This window comes from Neolamprologus brichardi, chromosome 5 (genome assembly GCF_056152115.1).
Source record: "Neolamprologus brichardi isolate AB-2024 chromosome 5, ASM5615211v1, whole genome shotgun sequence".
NCBI lineage: Eukaryota > Metazoa > Chordata > Actinopteri > Cichliformes > Cichlidae > Neolamprologus > Neolamprologus brichardi.
In genome coordinates, this window is record NC_142108.1 from 16,526,779 (window position 1) to 16,539,593 (window position 12,815).

Consider the following 12,815-nt stretch of genomic DNA (forward strand, 5'->3'; position numbering starts at 1 on the left):
TAATTTCATAATGTGTCAGAGATTTATAAATACTACTAATAATTAACTTCATATTTGGGTAAATGCTTCTAAAGTATTAAAGTGATCAAACCTCAGCTACATCAAAGCACCTCTGTGCATATGGCACTAACACAAACAGCACTTCTGACTTTGCTGGTAAAAGATGGCGACTGGATAATTGCTGCACTCCTACTTGCAACATGGAAAGTTTTGCAATCCATCATATCAGCATAGTCAATTAAAACTTAATTTAGCGTCGTGTACACATGCCACCAGATGGCTGTTTTTAACTCCCTGATGCAACCACAAATTTTCTTAAATGTACAGTAATATATACCCCTGTGACTGATTAAATGAACACTAAAATCAAATAAATCATATTGTTTTATAATTAAAATAAAGAAACATATTGCATATCATAATTTTGAGTTGGGGGGGGGGGGGGGGGGGGCTTTTTTAACTTCTACAATCTAATCTTATTTTAATGTTCTTTTATTCAACATGTGTGTTGAGCATAATCTTTATGTGTTTAAATGTCTTCAAATATGTGGAATGCAATGTTTTTTTTTAATCTATGTTTTTAAAAGCAGACCCCAGGAAGATAATCTGTGCCTTCCTAATAAATAAACAAAACAGTATGTCAGTATTTACCCAGCAAACCTGCTGGGCTTCTGTAGGAACCCTTCACCCTTCATTTACAGTGACATTTAAGAGTGCAGATGAATTACAAGCAATCTTGTGATAGTTTGGTATATAATGATAATCATATTATTAATGCTTTATTCACAACTACATCTCAGGAATAGGTACCTAACATTTCTTACTCTGACTTGTTGAGAGCCAATCCAGTCCAATAGGCCTCGAGTGGAGCAGTGACCACAGCATCAAATAAAACCTCCTGGATCAGCTCTCTGTCACCTGTAACATCAGAGGATAACATGGGTCTGATTAACTGTATATCCATCTCATTCAACATGTTTTAGTCTTGATTGTTCACACTTGATAGGATAATTACATTTCAGAAATTATAGGCTGCTTGTACTATGACTTGCTTATGTGTCACTTTATGTCTTACATTTGAGGTGCGGTCTGCGGCCCGTCATGAAGAGTTTAATAGCTTGAATCTGGGTCAGGTGACGATGTTCATGCTCCTCCTCTATGTTGCAGTAGGTCCTGCATCCAAAAGAGCCACACTGTCAGACCACAGGCCTCAGGATCCCTGGTGATCACAAAGGGGTAACCTACATAACGCATGAATGCCCACTCCCATAACCCCTGCGTTACCATTCGTCTGCCAGGGCGACATCTGGCTGTTCCAGATCACGGAGCCCTGAAAAACACAAGTCAGTAACGCTTCAGCAATGCCGGTCTGCAATGACTGAAACACAGAGTAAATTTACATGTGCAAGGATTTTTATCATTAGAGAAATTTGGTTATGTGTTGCTGATGTAAACGTCTTACTTTGTTGTGTTGGTACAAAAACCCATGTATAAATGGATATAAATAACCAGGTTTTATATATTTCCTGTAAATGCCACATTCTCAGGATAGTCACTACAGGATACTAACCAAGTAAGATCTTCCTCACAAGCCATTTCTTCATGCATTTGTGAAGTATTCAGACTTAAAAGTGTAAATCAAAGAGTGGAGTACCTGCTTCGAGCGACACATTTCCTCTGAAGAAGTACTTTCCGTGACCTCTTGAGAGAGCTACTCCGACACTAGAGGCACGCACCGAGAAGAACATTAGCCTGAGTCAGTCAACGTTTGAGTAGAAGTGAGACATAAACTGACAGAAAGTCATTTATGAATGTAATAAAACTTTTCTTCCACCTGAATGGAGTTCCTTTGATGTCAGTGTAGTAATAGTCATTGTGCATCTTTAGCACACGCCTCTGAAAGAATAACAGATTCATTCCCTCAGTTCAGAGACAACGAAGAGAACATTCTCATTTGTTATGGAGACACTAAGCGTCTTTATCTGCAGCCTCACCCCTCTATCCACAGTCTTCTTCACCTCCATAGAGAAGGTCCCTGTCCTCCTATTCACCATAGCATTGCGTAGCTAGAAGATAAAGCAGAGAGGGCAAGGCTGGGTCACTGATCATACTACCAGCCGGTGCTGGATTTCAATGCAATTGCACTGTGTTGCAGAAAACTGAGCAATCCCACCATGGCAATTTGTATGCTAATTTGATCTAATAGAAACCTTTGCCATTACTGAACAAAGTAATAAATGTGTAATTACAGTGTGTAATGAAGTCACTGCTTTGCTTAATATTGCAGATCCAAACACATTTAGTGGTTCATATTCTACTAAACATAAAGGCTTAAAACGATATGAATTTTGGCACATACTATGCCATCTTTGTCTTCCCATTCCACCTCCGAGAGATCCACACTGCTGTAGTTGGGCTTCCTCCTCTTCTGACCCTCCTGATACTGCATAGAGGAACACAGTGTGCACAACTTAGTGACCTTTTTAGTGTAATATTATTTTATTTGAACTAATAGCTTAACTTAGGTTCAAACATGTCATCTTATCTAGTCTTATACATCTATTAAACATACACATAAGACATAATTTTCAAATGCATGAGCCAGATATTAAGGAAATAGATCAATTTAGAAATCATTATTTTTCACTGTAATCTGTCTTTTATGTTGCACTTTCAGAATTAAGACCTACTCTTATTTATCAAGTGCAGTTATTGAGGTTTTGCTGAGTAATTATTTAACAAATCGACTGTGAAATGAACACTGTCAGGTAAATTAAAAATAATTAATATGATTGATAGAAAATCCACGCTCAAACAACTCTACATCGATGCATTAAACTTTAACATGTCAAACTTTGCTACTGAATGTAGTCCCGATCCACATGAAACAACAAGTCAATGACTACGACCACAGCACAGTTTTAGCCACAAAGAGACACAAAGAACCATCACAGACCAACACACACACGCACACACAGTTGCACAGAGAGGAATAGCACTAACACTGGCACACACAGATCCACTAGCACAGCCATAGCTCCCGAGGAACCAACGGTGCCAGGGCGAGCGGCTGTGATCTCTGCCAGCGAGTGTTAAGTTACCTCTGGGAAATCTCAGGCCAGCCAGCCCTATGAATGGCCTTTATCCCTGCATGCATACATCAAAGGAAAAGGTGGGGATTACAGACTATACGAGCCCATGTAGCCTCCTAACCAGATAACACATTTGTCTCTGCATACCCTCGTGGGAGGTTCATATTTTTGGTTATGCATACAATAGCATGGACAAAAGAAAAAAAGGAAAAATAGGGTCAAGTCAGGGAATGCTGTGAGAATGTTCAGGTGTAAAAGTAATGCTAAGAAAGTGAGTTACCAAAGGCCTGAGGTCCGGATGTATCAGGATGTAGCCATTGTTTGTGATGGCAAATGCATATCCATGGATCCCTAACTAGAGACAGAAAATGAGATACTTAAGGCAGAATGAAAATATGCATATGAATACATTAATCTAGCCCAAGACAGCTGATTGTACCATATGTTTGGGGATGAGCTTCATCAGCTCCTGCAGAGGGATGTCTGTTCCTACGACCCCCAACAGAATACCCTGGTTCTTCTGCATGAAAAGATTCAAAACACATACACAACTTTAGATAAAAACGGCGTTTAATATTCAGTCACCCAGCAGTGGGAGGATATCATTGCTCTAGTAAAAGGTGTTTAAAGTATGAAAAAGTAAGTTTAGTCTTTGCTTTGCATAATTTAAATGAAAGAGAAGGGGCATTTCACCGTTGCTTGTCAGTTTGGTAATTTAGTCCACCAGGGGTGTTTTTAAGGTATATGCGGAAGATAAAGTCAGAAAGAAAAATACTAAGGTCTGGTGCTCGCACTCTGATTTCAATTTCTCTTTATTGTTCGTTTTTTTCAAAAGTTTAGATACAAAAATGTCTTTTTGTCAGAATTTTTACACCAAAGAAACCATAGTTTGACAAATTTCTTGTATTCATATAGATTTAAAGTGGACTTATTATGTTCATCAGCCCTACATTTATATGCCTGAAACCAATTAGAATAGCTTTTTCACAATTTCCATATTAAAAATAATCTTTATTTATCAATACCAGAGCTTTACAAAGCCTATAAGTTTATCCATGACCCTAAAACAAGCAGTTTGAGCACCCGTTGATCATTTTTAAAACAACTTTCTTCTGACTGGCTGCTCTTTAAAAAAGAAGATTTGAACATCAGGGGAGTTTTTGTGCCCACAGCCACATATAGTGATTGATCTCACCCACAGAGACACGATACACAGCCGTTATGTGAAATTTAATCTTTAATTTAAAATTGAATTGAATTTAAACCCAATTTAATCAAAACACCTAGTAACTAGCTAATAAATGCTATAATTGACTCACAGTTTCATTTTTTGTGCTGAAGACCGGCATGGCCACTGTAGTTGTCAAAGTTGGGCCTGATTTATCGTTCAACTGAAAAAAAGACAGAAAAAAGCAAAAGAGGACTTTATAATTTGTAATAATAAAGCAAGGGAAGAAAAAATGTATTGAAAAAACCACTCTCTCCCCTAGATAGGCTCTGATAATCAAACATAATGAAAATAACTTTTTTAATTTAAGTAATTTAATTAAAAGCTGACAGGAACCAACAATGCATTCATCCACAGAACATAAAACTTAAATTAAACTTTCTTCACCATCACATTTGATACATTTTAAGACAAGTTACATACAAAGCGTGCTGCCTATGTTTATGTTGACACATTTTGTTTATCAGCAGTAGCTAAAGTCCTGCAAAATTATATTAATGACATAGATTATGTAAAAACAATAAATCTGAACAACCCAATAAAGTAGTTAATTGGTAATAACGATACAGCCTAAGTTACATATAAGTGTGTTATTAATGTATTTATTAAATGTGTAAAAATTTATCATGTGAAAGGCAGGGGCGGAATTTATTTCCTTCACATAATATATAACTGTAGCATCCAAACGGCCCTGAAGAATTACATGTAAAATGAACTGAGGCTGGTTAAAGCCTTTAAATTGTCAGACCTGAACCATGTGCGGCTCATGTGCTCAGGAGGATGAAGGCTGACATCAGCGCATGAGCACCATTAAAATAGGTCTGCCTTTCCCTCACATTGTGAAATGGTACAGCTGAGCATGCCTGTGTCCGTGTTTGTGCATGAGCGTGGTTGATGTTCAGTTTGTGTGTGTGTGTGTGTGTCTGCATGTATATATGAAGCCACCGAGCTGTGAACTGCTGTGTGTACAAGCTGGCTTGACAAAATGAAGAATGGAGGCTCCTTAAATTCATCACAGCACACAATGGAAGAGAAAACTGGCCTGCTTTAGTCCTTACAACCATACGCACACAGGTACAGCAATGGACACCTCCATCGCTCTCGCTCTCTACCTTCTTTCCTTCTTTCTTGGTCTCTCCTCCAGTGTCAGTTTTATTATGGGCTTTAGGAGATAAAGTGCAATGATCCACAGAATGATGAATGGTGTGTCTGAGGCTGAGATACAAGAGCACACACTGCAGAGGACAATCTCCCAACCCTTTCTGTATGTGTGTGTAAATGTATATGTGCGTGTGAGAGGGAGAGTGTGTGTGTTTTAGTGTGTGCATGCGTATTGCCTCCATATTGGAAAGAAAGACAATAAATGCTCCTCTGCTGTTTGTGCCCCTCAGAGCAACCCCCCGACTGAAGCATGACGTCGAAAGGCGAGAAACAATGGGCAGGTATTTAACCTCTCAAGTCACTTCTGCTTCATATAATATGACTTGTACTGGCTGATACTGAATAAAAACTTTTTTTATATCCTGCCCATGATGCCTTTTCTGGTCCTACTTCAGAATCAGATCCACAGCACAAGGCCAGTTCTTGCACAAGAAAACGAAAATTTTGCTGACGTACCTTGTAGGCCAGGGAAAGCTGATGGGGAAGAAGAGATACACAAGGATTGAATCATCAGTGAAATAAAATCTGCATATTCTGCATCGACTTTGTGGACACAGATGCACACTGGGGGGAAAAATCCATGCAGATTAATGAAGCTCATAATGAGGAATCATTCCAGCAGCATGAGGAGTAATGATGAGAGAGCAGACCCACACATGTGGATACTCATTGTACAGTACAAGAGATGGACAACACAGCATGAAAACCTCATATCATGTAGAACAGGATACAGCATTTAAATGTCTCTGAAACAGACAGTTTGACAAATCTGTTGCTTTATTTCTGATGCTCAGGTATTTTATGAAAAACGCTTTCACACCAGAAAACTATTGTATACTTGAATAATGAACCAGTAATATTAATTAATGTACAATACTTAAGATATACTTACAGCACTGTCCACGTAAGCCTCAGTCCACACTGTGTCGTGCTCATGATCGATAACCTTTGGGCGGCTCATGACATGAAGATATCTCATGACGTTCTCCTGAACATCAGCTAAGGTTGAGATCTGACTAAAATATCCTGCAATGACACACACACACACACACACACACACACACACACACACACACACATTAACCCACAATCACATCAAACACACTTCTGCAAGAGGATGTGATCCATAAACTCATTAAAGAACAGCCCAACATGTGGAGTATTTAACACATCAAACGCAAGATTTACATCTAGTGGTTGGAACAACAAAAAAAAAAATACAAGTGAAAACTCCAAGTTCACCAAACACATCAATGAACAATCATTCATAAAATGGATCTACAGGAATTTTCATCTGGGTTTGTTCAAAATCACTACCCTTTCAGCTTGTTCGTGGCCAAAAGTGTCCACCAACAGATTAGGTCTGTAATTTTTATTATTTTTATGTTTTTTTTGCCATTTTTTCTGCATAAAGCTTTTAAGTAACTTCAGTTCTTTTCATAAATATAAAATAATTATTACTTTTTACATTTTTAACCCTTTAAACACCAGTTTGTTTGTCCACTGCACTAGCTGGAAGACAACCTCAAATCTCGCAATTTTATATAATTGCATTGCTACTGAAATTTCTTGTATTATTAATAGTAGAGTCTGGGGCATGTAATTGATTCACATCAACATTGATTATAATGCATTGTTATTTTTGTGCAGGAAGAGTAAGAACATAAAAACTTCCTCTCAGCTTGTTCGTGGCCAAAAATGGCCACCCCTTGTTTACGTTTACAAAATGCTATAAAATTCATATATATTAAGAAAAATTCCCACTTTTTTTGACATGATTTTTTAGATTAGTATCAGCGCTGTTCATCAAGACCAAAATTTCATTCAAATCCAGACTTTTAACTCTTTAAATACCAGTTAAATTACATAATTTTAATGATTTACAAAGGGATAAAAGCATAAAATCCCCATTTTTTTCTAAATAATACATGCAAACTGATTTATTTTCTAACCATGATGGAGGTTAGATGCATAGCAATAATTAAAAGTATCAATGAGTTTTATGTATCTTTGGTTTTTTGTGCAGTGACAGAAAAACAAAAAAAAAATCCCTCTCAGCTTGTTCGTGGCCAAAAATGGCCACCCCTGTTTACGTTTTCAAAATACTATAAAATTCATATATATTAAAACATTTTTCTACTTTCATTGACTTGATTTTTTAAATTAGCACCAGTCCTAGTCATGAAAACCAAAATATAATTCAAATTTAGATATTATACGCTTTGAATACCAGTCAGATTATGTATTATTGCTACGCTTTTGGGAGGAAATAGTGATAAAGTTCACATTTTTTAGCATATGTATGGTGAAACCTAATATTTTTTATCATCATTGCAGGTATATATTCCAGTATGTGTGTGCCTCAGTGTGTATCCTCATTAGCAGCAAGATGTACTAACCACAGTAGAGTGGTTTTTGTAGGCACACTTTCTACACCTGGTGCAAGGGGCTGCTGTTCCAATCCTGGAGGTGCGCCTTTTGCACATTCTTCTCACTTCGTTGGTGGGGTGTGGGTCACACTCTGGGTCAGACTACTGTATCTTGAGATCAATGGCAGAAGTGGCTGAGAATAAGGGACAAGGGTGTCTTGCAGTTGTTGAGGTCACCAGCATGTGTCTCAGCTCTCCCAGCATCACTCTTCATTTGTAGGTTGTAGAGGACTCCCCCACTTCAGTGAAGCTGTTTCCGGCGGGACAAAGACATTGTTTCCCAAGACATCCAGGAAATTGGAGAGAAGAGCCATCAGTTAGTTTTCCTTCTACAACTCGAGGTGCCAACATCCTCTCTAAGTTATCCAAGCAATATTTGTGCCTATTGTAGTCCAGGATTGCTTCTTGCTTTCACGCATCCTTTATACCCCATCATGACTGCTGGTTCCTTCTGTGTTGCTGTCAAAAGAAGCACATTCCTCCGTTGCTTTGGCATGTGGGATATCGCCGTGGTAGTTTTGGTGAAGCCAAAGACAGACAACAAAAACTTCCTCTGTTGCAACTGGAGGAGCTGGGGAGGAAGCTCTGGGTTGTTTCCCCTGTGCCAGTTTTCATCTGAGGGGTTCCTCTGCCAAGGTGCCCGAAGGAAAGACGTTGTCCTAAGAGCTCCTCCGTCAGTTGGAGTCTGAACCCCTTTCCCTTTTTAACTTCCTGAGAACTTCCAGCGTTGTCATCCAACATGCTATGTATTGCTTTATTCTGGTGTAGGCTCACATCTCTACTTCATCTATAATCCTCCAGTCCTCACACCTTTGCCTCCCGTCCAGGTTTGTCAGGGTGCACAGCAGCTAAAAGATCTCCTTTGTTTTAAAAAAGTCAAAAGTAGATCTCAGGCTGCTAATGCAGGGAACTGCATACAGGGTGAGCCCTGGTTTGATACCAGTGGGTACTGGATTGTAGAGCAGTCTCTCTTCAGTAGTGGGACCCACATGGTTTTCCTTTCATGAGGGATCCACTCAGTCACCGGCTCCTCTGTCTCAGAAAATGCTCCTATGTTCTTTTCCATCAGCTGCTCGGCCTCCACCTCCATGCCCCCCCAACCCCAATCCTCCCCCAAAGAAGAGGATTCAGGCACTGGCTAGTACTCATCATCAGTGGTGATGCAGTCAGCCTCTTTGGAGATTGCCCCCTCATCTTCTGGAGAGGAAGTTTCTTCATCTTGGGCAGATGTCTTTTCTTCAAGGGCAGAGGACTGCTTGGTGCCCTTGCTCTCTGACCAGATCATACAGACAGTGCTTGAAGCAGTGATGACCTTCTTGCCATATTGCCAGAATAAATGGTCTGGAAGCTGTTAGGCTTACTTACAGCAGTAGCAACGTCTGCACCTGCATAAACTCCGGGACACGTTTACAAACAGTGTTTGTTGTTGTTTGCGCTGCAGCTGCAGGTTTGAACTCTGCAAAATGTCCTGTGATTGGGGTTTTTTTTGTTTTTGTTTTTGTTTCTAGAGTTAATATTTTGGGTATGGTCTCTTTTTTATGAAAAATACAAGAGTAAAAGTGCTTTTCACATGTGCTTCAAAGCTAAGTTTGACTGGGAACCTCAAAGCTCAATATCCTGCATCCACAGGAATTCACTGCAGCCTATGTAATGTTTGATGTGTCATTATTTATTCCAGTCTATCTTGCAAATACATGTTTGTGCTGCAATGTCATGCACAAACACAAACTATCAGATCCTTAAGACCAAACCTATGTCAAAATTGTTTCATTATATTGGTCCATTGGAGTGTGATAAGCCATCAAAGGCCGCTACTAGAAACTCTGAATATTACATGAAATTGCTTGCTTGGCCAAAAATGGGTAAATGATGTAATTTGGTAAAAAACATTAAAAACTACAATTTTCATGTGTTGAGTTTAGAATGAAAGCAGTTTTACCTAAATCGCATGATATAGTACTGCCAGTAACAAGGAATCAAAAAAGGTGGTTATAATGGGTTTCAATTGGCCAAAAATGGCCACGATAGAGTCAAGAGGAACAATTTGGTGTATAGTGAATATTATTGACATTATTAAGGAGCTGATGTTGAAAATTAAAAAATCTGAAAAAAATACACACCTTTGGAAAGTTTCATTCCATTTGCATTAACAGAACAAAAATGGTTGAAAAAAGAAAAGTGAAGTGGCCACAAATGGCCAGGATAGAGCCCAGGTACAGATGATGTAGAAAATCACAGCTCACTAAGCAGAGCATCTATGCATAAACTATGCCGTTAGGGAGGGTCCTTCACACTCCCGTATCTAATGTATTCATATGTGTTATTCTTTTAAACTTAATTATTAACATTTTGCATAAGTGCATGAGAGACTTCCTGATGCTTTTTTTAATCGACTATCATGACCATAGTATTAAATTCCTGCTTATTACACAGAAACCACCACAGGTGTTTCCTGGTAATCATTACTATTCTTTAAGTGTGTTTTAAAAGTTTATTACCTGGCTATTAATATGTTATTAAGTAGAAACAAGCTGGTTTGCATTTTACAGCTATGTTTTCTGCTTATTATACAGAAACTACCCAAGATATTTCCAGGTAATAGCCTCACAAACACACAAGTTTGCTTTAATGGGATATTCGTATGTTATTAAATAGAAACAGGCAGTTTTGCATTTTGCAGCTGTGTTTCCTGCTTATTACACAGAAACTACCCTGGCTAATTTAGTGGTTATAACTTAGAAATGACCACATTATGGTCCACCAGTGTGTGAATGTGAGAGTGAATGGGTGGATGACTGGACGTGTAAAGCGCTTTGGGGTCCCTAGGCGGGACTAGTAAAAGCGCTATACAAATACAGGCCATTTACCATTTACCATTATTTCTTTCTTGTTACCCTACAATTACCACTTTATCACAGAGCTGTATGTCCACATTGTTACCCCAGTTTTGGGGCCCTTATTATCCTGTTACATAAATTTCAGAGTACTATTACTCAACTCTAACCACTGTTGCTACCATGCTGGTACTTGGTTATTATGTAGTTATTACTTTGGTAATTGCATAGTAATAACTTAGAAATTACCATATTATTACCCTCTTGTTTTCCCTTTATTACCGAGCTGTGATAGAAAGTGGTACCGAGTTTCCTGATGGTTATGTGGGAGTGTTTGAGTTATATGTGCGTCCAAGCCTGAGATAAACTTTGCAGATTTTCCCTCTGCCCCACTTCGTTCACTGCAGCAGCAACACATTCCTCCCACACAGCGTGTTTGGCTTTGTTTGTCAATCCTTCACCACTCGTTTGATTTCTAACAATTTAGCCCTACTCTTTTGGTGTGAAGCTAAATCCAACCTTTGCTAACATGATCTAGGTAAGAGGAGAGATAAGTTTAAAAGATATTACAGATCGCTGGTGTGTAAACTCCTCAGCATCCTTAGACAAATCAAATGTAAGGACACCAGTGGGGATGGTCTTCAGTCTAAGTCCATTTATGAATGCAAAAAATAATATTTTAAATTTAAACTTTATATTAAAACTTTTTAAACTATTATATGTTTTTGCATGTTTTTATCCACACAATTAATAAATTGTATTAGATTTATTAAGGTGATGTGGTGCAAAAGAAAAAGAATTCTGAATGCTAAAGGTAATACAATTTCAACATGCTGCACATTTAAATCAGCTCATAATACCCACCGTGTGTAGTTTTTAATGGACTTTCTGACCAGTGACTTAACAACCCAACATATATCCATCAATCTATCCATTTCAATAGCTACTTATAAAATTCAGGGTCATGGGGAGGCTGAACCCAGCTGTCACTTTTCAACATTTCCAGGAAAAATGACCCAGCTTTGAACCCACTGTCTTCACTGATGTCAACAGAAATGTCAGCAAAATATAAGATTGCACAAAACAGTATCTCTCAAATATTTTGTGTATATATTCCATGTTATTTGACTATTATTGGTGTGTTTTAAAACTTCTACTGATTATATTAAAATTAAGTCTAAAATAGCTTTTAATTCAAATATGGTTCCAAACCAAAAGAAAGTACCTCAAAACTGTGTTAAAGTACACTACTGCCCTCCTGCTGATGTCTCTGCTGGATTGCACAGAGCCAGTGTTTCTGTTTAAACTGAGTGTCACCTCCTGCTGTTGCTGACAATGTTTTATATCAGACATGTTGGGTTATAACGCAGCGGTGGCCTGTATGGGAAGGAGGTTTGTGGCTTGTCATTCCACAATCCCTCTGTGATCTGTTTTCCTGGCTGTGACTTTCCCTTCCAGAGGGCACTCATCTGGAGCGTTGACGCGAGGGAGCCATCAGCAGTGAGCAGCCAAGAGGAAGACACTGACAGGAAGAGGGATTAGAGCAGATTGACCTCTGACCCTCCCAAGTGCCACTTCATTGCCTCTTGGCAGAAAGAGTCTGAGCAAGCACATGCATATGCGTGCACACACACACAAAACACACAAAGCTACACATACATGTCCAAACTGCACAGATCCCACAAATCCTTAATCTATCATATTATTGCACACAAGCGCAGCATCAGACCCTGTTTGACACTCTAATACGAAGCTGTCTTGGAAAGTGTTTATCAAAAGGTCTCCAACCTTTGTTGGCACAAGCCATCCATTTAAGGTTATCAGCAAACGCAGACTCTCGTCCAATCAGGTAAGGGAATAACCGGACCTGTTTAAAGGACACATAGATGACAAGAGTTTTTGAGATAGAAGGATTAAAAAAACATGCAAAGTGATGTATCTCCTCAGTGCTTCATCTTCCTGTCCTGATTCTATCTGGTTCTGGAGAAGGAGGAAGCTATATGTTCTTTTAAATTCTCAGGAGGAAAGTGTGTCTTTGCACTTTTCTTTTTTTAGCCAATCCTTTTTAGTT

General features: G+C 38.7%; 1 protein-coding gene across 3 annotated transcripts in view; it reads right to left on the reverse strand.

The window, feature by feature from the left end:
• cacna2d3 (calcium channel, voltage dependent, alpha2/delta subunit 3) overlaps positions 1-12,815 on the reverse strand; it is a 38,393-nt gene that overhangs the window by 6,970 nt on the left and 18,608 nt on the right. For all 3 annotated transcript variants that reach the window (XM_087841314.1, XM_035904584.2, XM_035904585.2), the window contains exons 13-25: positions 12,533-12,611; positions 6,374-6,507; positions 5,938-5,955; positions 4,412-4,483; positions 3,532-3,612; positions 3,373-3,447; positions 2,360-2,443; positions 1,995-2,066; positions 1,835-1,896; positions 1,655-1,722; positions 1,285-1,330; positions 1,076-1,173; positions 825-918 (exon numbers count right to left, since the gene is read on the reverse strand). In XM_087841314.1, the coding sequence (XP_087697440.1) occupies positions 825-918; positions 1,076-1,173; positions 1,285-1,330; positions 1,655-1,722; positions 1,835-1,896; positions 1,995-2,066; positions 2,360-2,443; positions 3,373-3,447; positions 3,532-3,612; positions 4,412-4,483; positions 5,938-5,955; positions 6,374-6,507; positions 12,533-12,611 (983 nt within the window). The remainder of the gene's footprint in view (positions 1-824; positions 919-1,075; positions 1,174-1,284; positions 1,331-1,654; positions 1,723-1,834; positions 1,897-1,994; positions 2,067-2,359; positions 2,444-3,372; positions 3,448-3,531; positions 3,613-4,411; positions 4,484-5,937; positions 5,956-6,373; positions 6,508-12,532; positions 12,612-12,815) is intronic.